Source organism: Arvicanthis niloticus, chromosome 4 (assembly GCF_011762505.2).
Source record: "Arvicanthis niloticus isolate mArvNil1 chromosome 4, mArvNil1.pat.X, whole genome shotgun sequence".
Classification (NCBI taxonomy): Eukaryota; Metazoa; Chordata; class Mammalia; order Rodentia; family Muridae; genus Arvicanthis; species Arvicanthis niloticus.
Genome location: NC_047661.1, coordinates 2,655,625 through 2,672,670, shown reverse-complemented (window position 1 = coordinate 2,672,670; position 17,046 = coordinate 2,655,625). Strand labels below are relative to the sequence as shown.

General features: G+C 39.8%; 1 protein-coding gene across 3 annotated transcripts in view; it reads left to right on the top strand.

The window, feature by feature from the left end:
* Fam13a (family with sequence similarity 13 member A) overlaps positions 1-17,046 on the top strand; it is a 98,006-nt gene that overhangs the window by 66,259 nt on the left and 14,701 nt on the right. For all 3 annotated transcript variants that reach the window (XM_076932160.1, XM_034501080.2, XM_076932159.1), the window contains 6 exons: positions 198-345; positions 9,138-9,342; positions 9,835-9,973; positions 10,751-10,832; positions 11,644-11,864; positions 12,532-12,615. In XM_076932160.1, the coding sequence (XP_076788275.1) occupies positions 198-345; positions 9,138-9,342; positions 9,835-9,973; positions 10,751-10,832; positions 11,644-11,864; positions 12,532-12,615 (879 nt within the window). The remainder of the gene's footprint in view (positions 1-197; positions 346-9,137; positions 9,343-9,834; positions 9,974-10,750; positions 10,833-11,643; positions 11,865-12,531; positions 12,616-17,046) is intronic.

The window sequence follows — 17,046 nt, the reverse complement described above, 5'->3', positions numbered from 1 at the left end:
GCTGGCAGATGGACAGTGGCTATTTGCATGAGAGTAGCCAGAGAGTGCCCAGGGGGCATCAAGCCCTGGTTCTTATTCTGTAGTGGGAATGTTAGCTGCTGTGGCTTCAGAGGTTGCATTCAGAAGGCGTGGAATCGATGCAAATGTTTTATTTTGGTGAACAGTCGCTATTAGGGGACACTGTGCTGTTATTGCAGAACCCCACAATGAAGATTCAGGAGCATCCCAGTATAACTGACCCCAAACAACAGAAAAATCAAGACACTGAGGATCAGCAGGAGAGCTTCGTCCCAGACGTGTCCCAGTTGGACCTGACAGCGTTGTGCGATGAGAAGACCTGGGAAGGTAGGTGATCATCTGCCATTTGGGTTTTGCATTGCAAAAGCATATATGAGTAAATAGATACAAGGCATGTGACCACATGCCTGTGTGGATCAGAGTAAGAGCCATGCACGCAGAAGAAACCGGGTTTCTATTTAAAAAAAAAAAAAAAAAGAAAGAAAGAAAAAGACAAAATCTTTTACCAGGCATGGGAACATGCGGTTTAGTGTTGCCAAGGGTAGTTGCAACACAAGAAATGAAAATGTGCATGCTCTTTGTCCTAGTGTCACCTTGCGTATATTTTTAACCCACCAAGAGTGCTGCCCTGCTTGCGGTACACTACAGAAAGCCAGCCACCCACCGTCTCACCCACTACCCCTCATGCCTTAGCTGGCCCCTGCTACCTGCCAGCTGCTTCACTATATTACCCACATCCTGCAGTATACCTTCCAGGTTTTTAAGAAAGATATTTTTCGTTGCTTCTCTTCTATCTCTTAATGTATACTTTTTTTTAAAGTCCAGTTAACACACCACTGGAAACATTGATCGAAAGCATTTCTTTGCTAAAGACCTCTGACATGGTTTAAGCTTGTTCTTTTCTAGAGCCTTCTGATGAAAATTCAGAAATTTACTCTGAAGAAGAAGTTAGCTTTGTCACAACTATGTCAAGGGAGGGGCCAAGCTGCCTCCTCTATCCCTCTGTCTACACTCGAATTTGTGTCACCGTTCTGCAGTGTGTGTCTGAAGGCCATAGTCAGGGAGAAATGGGCTCCTGGCTTTAGTGAGGCAGTGGAACGTAACATGATGACTTAGCAGAGAGTCACAACTGTGAAAGGCAGCCCTGCGTGTGTGCTGTGCCTTGTCCCTATCCTGACCCAGACCCACTCCTCAGTTCTCATCTAATGATCAAAAGTCCGTGTGAAGAGCCCACAGGGTGAAAGGCTATCTTACTTATTGTCCTGACCTAGAGGGCTCTGTGAGAACAGACCGCTTAATTTTCATTTCTTCCCCCTATAATCTAAGAAACCTGTTCTGGTTGTTTTCATATAATTAGGCAGCAGATCTGAAATTTTCTCAGATGATTCCAACTCAAAATATTCAGAGAACAAAAGCGTGCATGGTTAACTTGCTTCATGTTAAATTTAACTGGTTTATTTCTGGGTATCTTTGGTTTGACATTCATTTTTGACCACTTTGAAATAAGCATGTGTCTTTTTAATCTATAAATTGGCAACAGTCTGGCTTCTCTACTCGTAAGAGTCTCAGAGAGGTCACTGTTGCCCAAATAAAAGCAAAAGCAAAAATCAATAAGTATTGTATTTGAGTTTCAGTGAGATGAGCTATCATATAGCTTTTAAACAAAAAGAAGAATCTAGAACCAAAGTTCAAATGAGCTACAATCTCTTCCTTGCTTCTCCCCTGAAATAGAGTAGTCAGTTTGATTATTTCTCTTGGTTAATCACAAATTTCTCTCTCAACACACATAACCAAAAAAATCTGAACAGGTTCTTCAGAGAGGTTAGATGCCAATGTAGAGTTTCATAGAAATTAACCCATTAAAGAATTTTTCAGCAGAGAACAAAAGTGTGGAGGAAGCAGCATTTCGTTTAGAAGGCTGGGCAGGATGTTTTTTTCCAAAAGGTTAGAAAAATACACTTTCCAGGCTGGCTTGGGCAGGAGACTTGTGTTGGTGAATTGCTGTGAGTATTCTTTTTTTTTTTTTTTTTCCCATTACATTTGCATTGGTTGTTGAACTTCTACAACTCTAAAATCTACAAGGATTTATTTTTCAAGGTCATTTTTGGCAGTTTGGTTACTGCTTTCAGGAACCTTTTTTAAATTACATATTTTAATTTCTAAATTACTTTATAATAGAAACGGCGCCATAAATATAGTCAAAATAAAGGAAGCAATGTGCAAAGCTAGGGTAAATGACAACAGGAAATTAGATGGCTAGGATATCATCTATAGCTTCTTTAAGAAATAGAAAGATGCTTTTCTAGTAGCCAATGAACTTCACACTAGTTTAAGTTGAACCCACAAAAGCAAGACAACAAAATATAAAGGTGGAAGCAATAATCACAGGACTGTAGAGACCAATATCTACTCTCATCCTCCATCCCCCTCCAAGCCACAGTGTAGAGGGACACTCTGGGTTTGCATGCCTGCTCCCTGGCCTGTGCCATTGGTCACAGTCTGATGTGGAGCCAGGAAGGGTCACCTGTTATGGGGTGGCCTGAATGACTGAGATACAAACTCCCTCGGTGGCATGTGCTGTGGAAATAAGGTTCTCCCAGTTCTTAAGCTTAGGGTAAGGGAAACAATGAAAGGGGTTAAAATGTTAAGTAGATTCCATAGTCTGAAGAGTGGAACCCTTGAAAAGTAAACATAGCATCCATCTCATCAGCTTGCTGGCCTGCAATCAATTATGCCTTCACATTTTAAGGCACTTTTTGTAATCTGTCATGCCGTTATACTTTTTGGTGTTAGGGTTTCAACTCTCCAAATTAAATGAATACATAAATCACAGGCATTGTTCTCATTGTTATGATATTGAAAGGTAATTAGAATTGTGTAATTAAAATGTTACTAAGTCCATGTATGTTGATGTGTATGATATTTAAACACAATTATATTTCATTTGCCTTGAAATTAGACTTAAAAAGTACTTTGACCTGGGAATGGTAGCTCACACTTATAATCCAGATGTGGGGAGGCTTATTATCCCAATATTTGTGAGGCAACAAAATCACCATAACTTTGAGGCCAGCCTCAAAGAGAGACTCTGAGAGACTCTGTAGCACAGGCTGACCTGTGCTTACCAGTGTGAGCCTCCACAAACAGCTAACAGGACATTTTTTTAAAGATCACAAAATGCTTAATTTTTCTCAGTTATTACTTATAATGGACAACAATTTTGGAGAGAAATTATGTTTAACAGTCATGAAGAGAACCTGGTGAGATGGCTTAGTAGGTAGTGGCATGTATAGTTCATCCAAGCAAGAACCTGAGTTCAACCCCCAGCATCTACATTAAACTTCTTACAACTGCTTGTAACTCCAGCTCCAGGAGATGCCCCCTAACCTCAGGCACATACACATATACAGATGTACGCACATGTACATGTAAATAAATAATAAAAAATGTTTTTTAATGAAAGATATCTGTATTCCCCCTGAACACCTATGCTCCTGTGTCATCCCCTTCCCCACATCTTGCATTTTTGTGTTTATAACCCCCATGTTAAAAAGTAAAAATTATGATTTGATTAAAAAAACTCATAGTGTACCCCTGGTTCTGCTGACTTAGCTCCCAACAATCTATTTTCTTGTTCTCAGAACTACTTTGAATTATAAAACGTTATTGTGGTTTTTGTTAGTATGCTGGGTAAAATAATTTTTATTGATTTCATTTTAAACTTCAAAGTTTGTAGTGAGTTAAAATGTCCTTTAACATAATTATAGGTCATATTTATTTTCCTATTGTAAAATGCTAGTTGATCTGTTGAACATTTTAAAAAACTGGATTCCTTTTTGAGAATTTCATGTATGAACACTGTATTTGCATAATTTCCCCTTTCTCTCCTTCCTCCCACTTTTCCCAACCCTCCATACTTTTTAAATACATCTTATTATTTAATTATTGTTTATATATGTATACGTGTATAAGTATATATGTTTATACAAATATTGATAAATAAAGTGTTTTGAAAAAAAATTTTTAAAAAGGAGTCATGGAGAGAAACTAGCAAGAGGGTTCAGTGGGTAAGGGTACTTGTCCCCAAGTCTGATAACCTGAGCTCAGTCCCCAGAATTTACATTGTGGAAGTAGAAAAGCAACTGTCACAAATGGTTCTCTGCTCACCACATGTGCACCATGGCACACACAAATCAATCAATCAATCAATCAATCAATCAATCATTATTTAAAAAGTATTTTAAAAGAACCACAGAGAAGCAAGTGATCTTAAAAGATCTCCAGCTGACCTATCCCATCATACAATTAAGAAGCAAAGCGTCTCCTCCCTTCTAGCTCATGCTCTAAGCAATGCTAATCAGGCATCCCCTGAAACAGGTAGATAAGAACCAAACTCTTAGCTTCAAATTCTGGCTCTGCTAATTAATCTGGTCTATGGGAAAATTAGAAAATCTGTCTCCATTTTGCCTTGACTCCATTGTTTTTAAATGGGTTTAACAATAACAGAAAATAATAATACATAATAAATATAATCATTGTTTAGCAAGGATTAAATGAGCTAATATCTGCTGTCTTCCACATCCTATGGGTACCTTATGAGTGTTACTACTTTCTCTCCCACAAATATCTCTAAATATAGTTTAGGGGAAAATTCAACAAATATATTGTATAAAATTCTCAAAGAATTAATAATTTTTTAAAGAAGCAAAATTAATAATAATTAGGCAGGCCCCCCATATATGTGCCAAGTGATTTCCATTCACATTAACCTCTCTCTATTCCTCTTTTTTGTAGTAGGCTAGACCCTGGATTGGGAAATGCAGCACTTGAAGAGAGAGCAGCTGGCTTCCTAGCAGGGTCTTCATGATAGCTTTCTCTAAGACATGTGAGGAATAGAAGACAGGCAAAGAAGTACAGAGAAACTGATTAAGAAACTATGAATACATGGGTCTGGGTCACCTCAAATGGCCTTGTTATTTTTGGTTAAAGTCATCAGCCCTATTCTGTTCCATACATTTATCAATAATTTAAGCTGATTTACTGAGGGCTTGCTTCTTTGTAGATGAAGGCAAAACAGATATATGAGCCCTAAAAAAGAAATCTGGGATTAATAAAGCTGACTGCTAAGGTTCCTTATAAATTTGGCAGTTTGCAAGACTTTTTTGAACAATTTAGTAAGGCTAACATTGTTCTAAGGTTGAATTTTAGAACAGAGAAAGAATTTATGAGACTAATCCCTCCAATGTGGCATCTAACTTTCCATGTCTGGGATGTTCTAGCACCTCTTTGAACAGCTGAGAAGACAGTTGTGACATCATGCCAAGCAGTAATGGCGCTAAACAACATAGTTGGGAAAGAACTATGGAAAATATCTTCATAAATTTTGTCCAGTTTTCTTATAAATAACTCATGTCAGTAGGCAGTTTCTTTGATATAGCCAACGGTTGCAGCCAGATAAGCAGAGTGCAGCTGTCTCAATGCCCTGTGCCAGCTTTGCTTGGAGATGAACTTCTTGTGATGGATTGATTCCCTTTAGGACCCTGTGTAATGTGGTGTCTGAATTCATCAGAATTTATTATCAGTTATATAGCAGGAACGAAGCTTTTTTATTTGTTATTTCTGATGACCTTCTACAGTGTCAAATGACCTAAATGAATTAATTTTTAATAATAAGTTGCGTGATTATGTCTAGAGTTCATTGTGAGTGTACTAAATGGATTTTTATTTGAAAATGAAAATGTGCTTGTTTTATGTCCTGCTGTAGGGGTAAAAGTGTGAAGCCTCATGACTTTTCTGTTGTCCCCTTGAATGCTTGTCTTGCAATATTCTTGTTTCAATGTTCTAGAGTTACTGACTAAATATAAACTATTTTCAACCATCTCTTAGAAATGGCTGGTGATGCATCCTCAAAACTGGTTTCTACAAAGCAATGAAGTACTCTATGTGTCACAAGATGCCAAGCAGTTCCTTGGTTTCCTAACTGAGTGACAATTAGCAGATGTAAGCCAGGTTAATTCAGACTAAAACCTGGAAAGGATTGTATTGATTCTTTAGTATATGAGATACATACTGCATGTTAGTTTATGACTTTCTTAAATGGAGTCATTCAGATCTGAGACTGAGTAGAAGGGAGAAGAGGAGGCCACTCACCTAAGTGTTTCACATTGCAGAACTGGGGACCATCACTTCTGTTCCACCTGTTGAACAGTGATGCAATATTGCTTTTTACTATGTTAAAGCTAAAATTCACAGTGACTTTATATCTCTTGTCTTTCAATAATGGATTCATCGACCCTACCTACATGGTTTAGTAGGAAAATGCTAGAATTTTCTGAGCTGTCTTATTTGTTATTCATCACTTGTAATACTAGGAAAGGATGTATTTGGGTGTTTTGTTTGTTTTTGCTTGTTTGTTTATCATTGAAATGCTTGGTCCAGGACAGAGACAAAATATAGCTGTATTCAATAAGAGAATGAATAGATGGCTCCATGTTACCTGTCAAGCATGACTCCTAATTCAGTCTATTTATAATGAGTTTATGACCATAAAGACAAAATAGTTGAGAACTCAAAGATGTTTTCATTTTATAAAATGTATTCTGCTGGATTAAAATTTAAATTGAGGGTATCAAGGTCAAGGGTAAGACTTTTTCTTTTTCCCTGATGAATAGAAATCTCAAGCTAACTAGCATGCCCTTGTGCCAATATCAACATACTTGGTTTTGTCAAATCTTTGGGTCCCCTCCCTTAGTTGTTGACTCATCTGCAGAGAGGCCATGGCCAGCAGCATGGCTGCTTAGGCCATCTTCACTCTTTCTCAGTCTCACTGAGTTGCTTTTTGTCTTAAGAAATAAAAGATGTGATCTAGTCAGTCTAACAACCTCATTTTCCGCAACGTAACACTAAAGTTTACATTTCTCCCAGAGACTTCTTTCTCCTGCCTTCCTCCTGTCCTGGTGTTTTTCATTCTTTTATGTTGGCAGAGCATAGATGCTCGGTCCAGTAAGCTGCTTCTTAGCACATACGGACTGATACCATTAGTCCAAAGATTGAAATGTTTGTCTGCAGACTTAGCCACGTGCACTGCCCCATGTTTTGAGCCTCAATAAATGAGACTTTGTTTTTCCTTGAACATTTTTATTTTCAGAATATTTATGTTCTCAGATAACTTGAGTTCCTTTAAACTCTGCAAACTTTGTTCTTTATTATTTTGTATTTCAAATGAACATGTTTATCTTCCTATTGTGCTATGAGGTTTCCCCAAGTTCCAGGTAGTCCTCACTGATTTTGTAGCTCTGGCGCTTTCTAAAGCAAAACACTTACTTAGTTGGACCCTTTCTTCTCTCACTGGTTGGTGCTTGTTCTTGACTTCCTTACATCTCAGTGGCCTTATAATAATCTCAGCAGCCTGGGATCAGTAGCTCTCAAAGCTGACAATCACATGGTCATTTGAATAATTTGGGCAGCTTTTAAGTGTATGCATGCTTTTGTGTGTGTGCATGTAAATATACGTGTGCATACATGTTTGTTGCCCTGCCTGACAGTCATATCTGGACCTTCATTTAAGTATACTGTATATGGGATGGGTTAAATATTTGTGTCTTGATACTTCTTCCTCGTTTCCCTGGGTTACTCTAAGCATGTACCAAGGGTAAGGGGTCTTAAAACCTGTTAACCTGCCTCTGATGTTCTAGACCAGATTATGATCTGGTCTTTCTTGATACAAAGTTTAAGCACATTTATTTCATATAGCTGTATACAGTTTCAAGCTTCATATTGAAGGAGCAATATGAAGGGGTTCTGTGATTCAGACCTTAAGAATCCCAGAGTCTAAGATTGGAACAAGTAATAGACTTATGGAAATCACTAAATGGCACGTGCACTCAAAGGTTTCAGTGTAGAGTGTTGCATTACATGGAAAACAGTATGCCAGCTGAGTTCTACTTTCAAGTCTTTTAGATATAGTTGTAAAGCTTTTCTTAGTGTTTATTTGTTCTGTCGGGCGGGGGTGTTGCACCTGTGCCACAGTGATCATATGTACCTGAGAGAATGGGCTGAGGAGTTGAGTCTCTCCTTCCAACATGTGAGTTTCAAGCATCAAGTTCAGGTCATCAGACTTGGTGACAAGGGCCTTTACCCACTGAGCCATTTTGCCAGCCCAATACTTGTTGTTATTTTCTAACTAAGGAAAGGGGTATTTTGAAATATGGCTTGTGATAAATAGAAATAAACACCACCTTCTTGCCTCATAAAATAAAAGGTTAGTATTTTGTGCTTTTTTTTCCTCTGACTGATTACCTAAAAATAATTTGTATGGGTTTGGCATCTATGAGGCTCTTTTTTCACTCTTCATAATTTATGTGTTCTCCCTCCACCTGCTCTTGGGCAGCTTCTGAAATTACAAGTGCAAAGCACAGTCAGAAGCATGCTAATCCTGTGTACTAGGCAGAGAGGCACAGTCAGAAGCATGCTTATGCCGCTAGGCAGAGAGGCATGCACAGTCAGAAGCATGCTAATCCTGTGTACTAGGCAGGGAGCACAGTCAGAAGCATGCTAATCCTGTATACTAAGCAGAGAAACACAGAAAGAAAGAAACAAGCTAGTCCTGTATGCTAGGCAGAGACACAAGAAGAAACATGCTAATCCTGTATGCTAGGTAGAGGCACAGGGAGAAGTCTTACTAAGTTACCCACACAGAGGTTGTACACCCTTGGCACATAGGACCTCACAAGTCTAACCTGGCTCCTTAGTTGTCATGGTGCTATGTGCACGCACCGTTTCCCCAAACACTCAGCTCTTCCGGAGGTGCTCCTACTTGGAAAGGTTCTGATCACTTCTCTATTGGGGAAATTAGAATCATACACAATGGATATATACCTTCCAGGGTATTTCTTGGGGCGGCCCTAGCAAATTCTGGTCTGAAAGCAAGTGAATAGAGATAAAGTCAGGTGGTGGCCATGAGATACAGTGGTGATTTCAGTTAGACATAGTGTCTACTCTGGATGTTAAATATGAAGCAAGAAGCCACCCAATGGGTAGTGACCTAAAACACTCAGGAAATCAAGGTGATGATGTTTTCAAAAACAGTGTTAACGTCTTAAACCACATCTATTTTCCAGAGCCCATTCCTTCCTGGCAGCAAGAGAATGCAGACTCTGATGAAGCCCGCCTCTCCCCACAGGCTGGGCGCCTGATTCACCAGTTTCTAGATGAAGACAGCGACCCCATGTTGTCTCCCAGGTTCTATGCCTATGGGCAGAGCAGGCAGTACCTGGATGACACAGAAGTGCCTCCTTCTCCCCCCAATTCCCATTCTTTCATGAGGTATGTTCTGTGTTACTGATAAGCAACTGCAACAGCCACATAGCACCAGAACAGACAGAATGACACTGATGGCTAGCCCAGTTAGTAAAAAATTAAGTTGGGGATTTGTGGGGAGCCACACCTAAAGTTCTCCATCCTACTATGCAGGCTGTGTTGGAGTTTCCACTTGAGCTGTGACCCAACTGTAGATGTCATTTTGAATTCCAGTAAGCGCCTTTTTCCTAAAGCTCTGTCAAACTTAACATTTAGGCTTGGAGTCTATCTCGGATTGTTTTGATAATGTAAGTGGGAGTGAGAGAAGCACAGACTTATTTAATAGGTGGCATATACAGAACTCAGATGCACTCAGAAAACACATCTGTCCACTTGGGTTTTCTCAAGGGGGAGGGGATGTTTTGACTCCTCTGTGCCATGTACTCTCGTATCTTGAAGGCCCTCCCCGTAGCTATTGGTCATTCATGGGGAAGCTAACCCAGGCCATGCCCTTCACAGGCGGCGGAGCTCCTCCCTGGGGTCCTACGATGATGAGCAAGAGGACCTGACACCCGTGCAGCTCACCAGAAGGATCCAGACCCTTAAAAAGAAGATCCGGAAGTTTGAGGACAGGTTTGAAGAAGAGAGGAAGTACAGAGTGAGTTCTCTGTAGGATCGATCTCCTCACCCCAATAGACCCTTCAGCTGGTGGAGCTCCAATTCTCAACCTGTGGGTCTCATATCAGATACACTACACGTCTGATAGTTATATTACATTTCATAATAACAGTAGCAAAATTATAGTTATGACATAACAAAAAAATAATTTTATGGTTGAGGGGTCACCATAACATGAGGAAATGTATTAAAGGGTCACAGCATTAGGAAAGTTGAGAACCATTGATTTAGAGGATACCAGAAGCTGATTAAAGAAGGGAATTTAATTTGTTGGGCTAAAATTTGATTCAAGATTATCTTCTACAGTTTCCTCCATGCTGGGCTCCTTCCACTGTTGGCTGTGTCTTGGTTCCCCAAGCCAGTGGCAAGAGGGCATTTTTCATGGTGGCTGGAATAATATAAGCCATAAACTCTTCCCTTTTCTACTTCATTAGCTGAAACTTAAATAATAGAAAAGGGGTTATAGACCCCACAGAAGTCCATGATCATAACGATCCAGTATTTTGTCCTAAAGGAAATTGGTGTATCAGAAATAAGCAGTAAAATATTTACTTTATGGAGTTGGAGAGATAGTTCAGTGGTTAAGAGCCTTTGTTCTTCCAAAGGACCCAGGTTCATTTCCCAGCGCCCACATGGCAGCTTACAATTGTCTGTAACTCCAGTTCCTAAGGAATCTGATAATCTCACACTAATGCACATAACATGACATTAAATAAATCATTTTTAAAAATATTTACTCTAGACTTTCTTTTCCCAGCCCTCCCACAGTGACAAGGCATCCAATCCAGAGGTTCTGAAATGGACAAATGACTTGGCCAAATTCCGGAAACAGCTTAAAGGTAAGTGAAGTTGTAAACTTACTGGCATAGCTTGTGTACAATAAACCAGGAGCCAAATTTCTTGTGTCCTGCTGAGTGTCACCAGAGTGTCACCATTGGGGCTTCCCAGGCTTGGAGACACTTCCCAGTTCACCCAATTCACCCAGTTCTTTTTGGAACACCATCCCAAGACTTTGGAGTGTCTCATGTCACAAGACAACCAGACAAGATATGATATGAATTCCTCAACATGTCTTTATTTCTGCGCACTGCTAGAAAGATGGTTTCACGTTAGTACTCCTTTTACCTGTTTGTTCTAAAGTTACATGTGCTGGAGTGTTAGAAGGAATTTCATCAGAGACAAATCTGAAAGGGTGAGGCCCCTTCCCCTTGAACAGCATTCTGTATTGGGGGATACAACACAGAAACAACTAAACGAAATGAAAATCGGTTATACAGTAGATAGGATGAGAAGCAGTGGTCAGTGTCTGATTTTAGATCAGCACATCTGTATGTACTATATGCACATCTATACACCTTTGAAATGCTTCTGCCTATTTCTGACATCAGATCCCAAACCAAGGTGACCAAAAGTCAGGTCCTAAAAGCTAACACTTTCCCAGAAATTAGAGTTTGGGAAACATTTCTGAAGATCTAAAAACAGTCTATTACAGTTTGGTTTATGTAATGATCTGGCAATTTCCATTTCACTATAATTCCATTCTCTCTGGATAAAAAGAGACATGGCTAAGCAGTTATTGACATGACAAATAAATCTGGGTTCAGCATACCTCAGTCTCATGTATCTATGTTTACAAATCTAATTACCTAGAATCAAAACTGAAGATCTCTGAAGAGGACCTCACCCCCAGGACACGGCAACGAAGCAATACACTCCCTAAGAGTTTTGGTTCCCAGCTAGAAAAAGAAGATGAGAAGAAGCAAGAACTGGTGGATAAAGCCCTCAGGCCCAGCGTTGAAGCTACACTGGAAGGAATCCTAAGGAAGCTCCAAGAGAAGAGAGTGGAGTCCAGCCGTCCTGAGGACATCAAGGTGGGATGCTAAGAGAGAGCCTGAGGGAAGTGTCCTCAGTGTGGTCAACACAGTAAAATCCCAGCCCATGCAGATTGGTGTTGATACCTTTGCCACACTTAGTTTGCAGCCAGGAGACACTCTGTTCTGCTGTCTCCTGGAATTACACTAAGCCCAGTAGAAAGGAGGAAGAGGACAAGGAACATAAATTTCTCCAAGCACAATGACACCTTTTAAAGTGTCCCACACGTGTAAAGAGGCATGTGAAAGCTGCAGTGTTTTATCTGTGGGTACTCTGGTTTGCGACTACTGATTAAAAGCAGATCATTCTGTTGACTCTCTTGTAAAATGCACTTATCAAGATTAATAGATGGCTTCACTCTCCGAGTAGAGGGTGACAGGCAAACCTTTGAAGTGTGTAGCCTGTAACTGCAGTATTTCTGGGTCCATTAAGCTCAGCCCATGTCTTCAATGTGCCTTTCCTGCCATGTGGGGGTTCCAGGTAGCTGATGACAATGGTCATGTTCACTCCGTGCTTCTGGTGGTAGGTCAAGAGGCTGTCATTGCTATGTGAGCTTTGAACAGAGCGTTATATCCCTTCCTTTAGATGAGCCTGACTACATAAAGAGGTTGGGATGTGCACAGATGTTTTCCTCATGTTTCCTTTCTTACCACTGTGTTTACACAGGATATGACCAAGGACCAGATTGCTAATGAGAAAGTGGCTCTGCAGAAAGCCCTGCTGTACTACGAAAGTATCCATGGGCGGCCGGTATGTGATGCACCAAACTGTCTCACTGAGATCAGTTTTTTGGTTTTGGAAAGGTTCTACAATTTAGTTTCATCCAGGAACTAGGGACCCTAATCCATGTTCTATTCTCTGGTATACGAGAGGAAGCTTAGTGCAGATGCACACCATATCTAAGTGTTTTTGAAGGCACGGCCAATAAACCTTGAACATAACTGAGTTCCAACAAAAGTTAGTCTGCAACTAAACTTAAGTTGTCAGTGTCCTGTTGAAAGAGAAGAGAGGTAAAGGGGAGGGGAGATCTTGTATACGGTTCATAAAATTTTAAAGTAAGGAGACCTCCTGCCCAAGTCAGTCCCCATAAACTGTAGCTAACGCTAGGCTTCCACAGGCATATTATAAAAGGTCTAAGCTTGAATGAAGGACCATAAAACAGTCACTCTGTGCTTCAGGACACAGCCAGCATTTGTAAAGAACTTCTAGCAGTGGCTACAACCCATTTTAAGAAGTGCAAAATGTAGCTATGGCTTCTTATCAAACTAGTAAGCACCTGAGGTGGTTTGCTATTTAACAAGCACGTGTTGGTGCTTTAGCTATTTCTTGACAAGTTTAGGGAAACCCTTAGTAAGATAGGATTCTTTCTACTCTCTTCTTTGAGGAACCTAGCCACCCTTGCTGCTTATTACTCTTCACAGACTCCTGTTCAGATAGTTGACACGAAAAAAAAAAAAAAATGTCACAACAGCCATTGCTACAGGCAGGTATAAGAAAGCATGATTCACCGGTTTTTCTAAAGCCCCCAAATACAGGGCTTTTCCACTGTGTTGTAACTGCTCATTTAACGAGTGAATGGGTTGAATTTAATCCTTTCTTGTAAAGGATATTCTCTTTAATATAGAAAGTTCCAGCATGAGATATAAAACTCCTTTTAAACAAGATACAGTATGAAACTGGGTTCTTCGGGGGCTAGGCAAATGCTCTACCACAGAACTATCATTCCAATCATGGGTTTGAATGGTGAGGATTCTGAGTATTGTTTACCTAATAGTGAATCCAATGCTGAGTGGCTGGTGCAAACCCTGCCATATAGTGTAAGCCCAGGGAATATATACAGAAGGCATCCTCTAGGTCTCAATTTTTTTGTTTTTTTGGCTTTAAAAACTTTTGTCCCTGATGCTGACTCCTTTTGTTGGACTGTTCCAGCAATGGAAAAGTACTAGAACTCTGGGTAATGTTCATGTGTCAGCCAAGTTTTGTTTCAGATTTTTTTTAAGGCACTGAACCAAATAGTAAGTGCTCCAGAGTTCAAAGATTGTGAAATTTTGTCTTTCTGTACTGGAGTATTTAGGATTGGAAGAGGCAGAGCTGAACTGTGGTAAACAGAGAAGAGGCCCTTTGGCACAGAAGCTTGAAATTCTAAGTGTAGACCGTGTGGCCACCAGGATACTCCTATGACCCTGTTGCCCGCTTTGCATAGTTCATAGTTCTTCCTTTCACACAGATTCTAGTTAGAATATTGACAGACTCCTTCCAGGGCTTCCTAGCCTGTGCCTCCCACTGGAGAGAGCACATAGCTCCAGATGATTGGACTTCACTGCTGGGTCACTGGGTTGTGTGGTGGAGGTTTGGGGATTGTTATTGTGTTTTTATTTTTGCTTTTGTTGTGTGGGGTGGTGGTGGGGGGCTTTAAGTTGGGAAGATTTTCTTTATATCTGTACTTTGCTCCATGGTGTAGACACTGCCTCAGAATTGTAGGAACTCAGCTTGGCAGACCCGGGACTGCTTAAGTTATCACTTGGACTCTTGGTACGTTGGTTAATAGATATTTGTTATGGGTTGTCATGGCAGTAAAAAGAAATTAGAGACACACAGAGACACTTAGACATATACTGATGTGTAAGCTAAAAACAGAGGAAATAAATAGCAACTTTGGGCTGCACAGTAAATGACAGGTCTCACCGCTGCTACAATCACATGTCCTCCCTCCTGTCTGCTTGACAGTAGATGATTATAGTGGGGCAAAGAGTGTGCTCTCCTTACCTGTATGTTATTAAAAATACAAAGTATTAGTCCTTTGTCTTGCCTTATCCCCTCTCAGAAAGAGCAAGATTTGAGCATCTCACAGGGTAGAGAACAAATTGAGAAGCAAATATTAGTGTCATTTGTCCCCAGTCTTAGGTCTTTTTGACTCTCTCTAAGACACAATGCTCTAACCTCACCTCCCCCCCCCAAAAAAAATCCAAACTTCCTTGATAGATGGCCAGTTTGAAAATCAAACTAAACTTTTATTTTTTTTAGATCTGTACTATAATTAACCCCAAACCATAAAAACTATTAGACAACAAAAATCTATATATTTCCAATGCTAGACTGTCATTCCAAGTCCCTTTATTTCATGAAGTATATGTGCAGAATTCATGAGCTTTTCTAAGTCTGCAGATTCCAATTTAACAGGCCATTGACCATGATGATTATAGCTAAACAGTCATGTGCTACACAGTTCTCAGCCAAGCTGTTTGCTTTAATTGAGCATTCTGTTGATGGACATGTGTGACATACACAAAACAAGTGGGCTCATTATTGTCTGCAAGCTATTATTAAAGTCTATTCTCTTGAACAAGAGTGTTGAAAGTCTTTTAAAATGTCACAGGAAAATATAGCAAATAGTTGAAGCCCCCATATCACTGTTCATAATAAATGTGCAGGGGGGCAGACTAGGTTGCTTGACCTGTGCTTCTGGCTTCTTCTTACTTCTTTCCCATGCTGGTACATTTTAGTTCTGTGTTTCAAAACCATTGACTAACACAGCATTGAGTGTAGCCAAGTTACTATTTAAATTACATATCCATTTATAAACACTATCCTCTGGTTAGCTGTTTGTTGTCTTGGATTTTCTGATCTTTACACAAACATCCTACTATTCTTAACTTATGAAAGAGTTGCCATTTCCTAAATTAATGGGCCCAGAGTGCAGCAGTTCAAATAACCCATCATCACATTGCTAGGTCCAGCTTCATTCAGGTCTGATGTTTTTGTGAATAAAAAGAAACCTGGGCTGGGAGTCGGTACATCCACTTCTCCATCTAAGTTCTCTCAGTGCTTTAGCCCCTAAAGAGTAAGCCTTGTCTAGCTCTCAGAGTCTATGGCTTTAATTTTGTCTTTATCATCAAGGTAAATATGTAACTGCTTTTGGCATTCCTTTACATCCAGGTAACATTAACCAACTTGTAGAAAAGTTTTGCTGGAGGCTAAGAGAAAAACCCTCACAACATAAAGACAGATACATGGGGCTGGCTAATCTTAGCTTTATGCTTTCTACCCAGGATTTGTCTCTAGTTAAATATAATTAATTATTGGATAGTGCCCACGTCTTGAGTTTTCAAATAGTATCTGGCTCTTCTAGAGTAATCAAAAACAGGGTAATAAGTGACAGTAGAAGTGTCTCTGTGTCGTACTGAAGACCACAACAGGGATGCTGCTGTATCCGTAGACTTCCTGTCTCATGTTTGTGGTGTTTTGTTTTGTTTTGAGACAGGGTCTCACTATGTAACCCTGGATATTGCTATGTTGACCAGGCTGGCCTTGAACTCACTGAGATCTACCTGCCTCTGCATCCTGAGTTCTGGAATTTAAAGACATGTGCTACCACATTGGGTAATATTGCTTTGCTTTGTATTTTAAAAAAAAAAAAAAAAAATCAGTAAGAACTCTGTTTCCACACACTCCAAAGCATTCAGTACTACCAACAAAATTTAAACTAAGGTTTTGAAAGAGGGGAGAAAGGATTTTAAACAGATGGTATATACATGTTTGGCTGAATGTAATTTTCAAGTAATTAGGAATCAACTATTTTCTAAACTAACTTCTTCAGCTTACCATCAGAAAGTAACACACAGGGAATTTTGATGGTTTGTTTGTTCAGTATATACATGTTTAGGAGTGTGAAGAATGAACTGTAAATTCACTCATGTGCCAAATGGCTCACCAGAATGCCCTTATCAGCAGACAGAACTGGCATGTTAGCTATTATGATAAGAGTGAGGTAGTAATAATAATACTTTTTATCTCATGTGAAATGACTTCTGAGTCACCTTGCCATCCCAACAGCATTTTTAATGAAGTAACCAATTGTAAATAAAGTGACTAATTTTAAAATTCCATTCCATATGACACACCCTAGAAGCAGAAGCATTTCAGCCACCCTTCAAACTACAACAATAAAGATGAATGAGAAGATCATTACTGTTGCTGACAGCAGGAAGTAGTACCCTGTTAGCTTGTGAAAAGTTATCTTAAGTGATTTACTGTTGATCATGTTGAGAAAGGCAGATGCAAAAGCCACACAGGACAACATATTTACATAATCCAGAACTGTCTTTGAAGGTGAATCTTCCAACAACTCTGAGAGAAATGGTACACCATTTCTCTACCTGAGAAACTCTTGCTTCCTCCTTC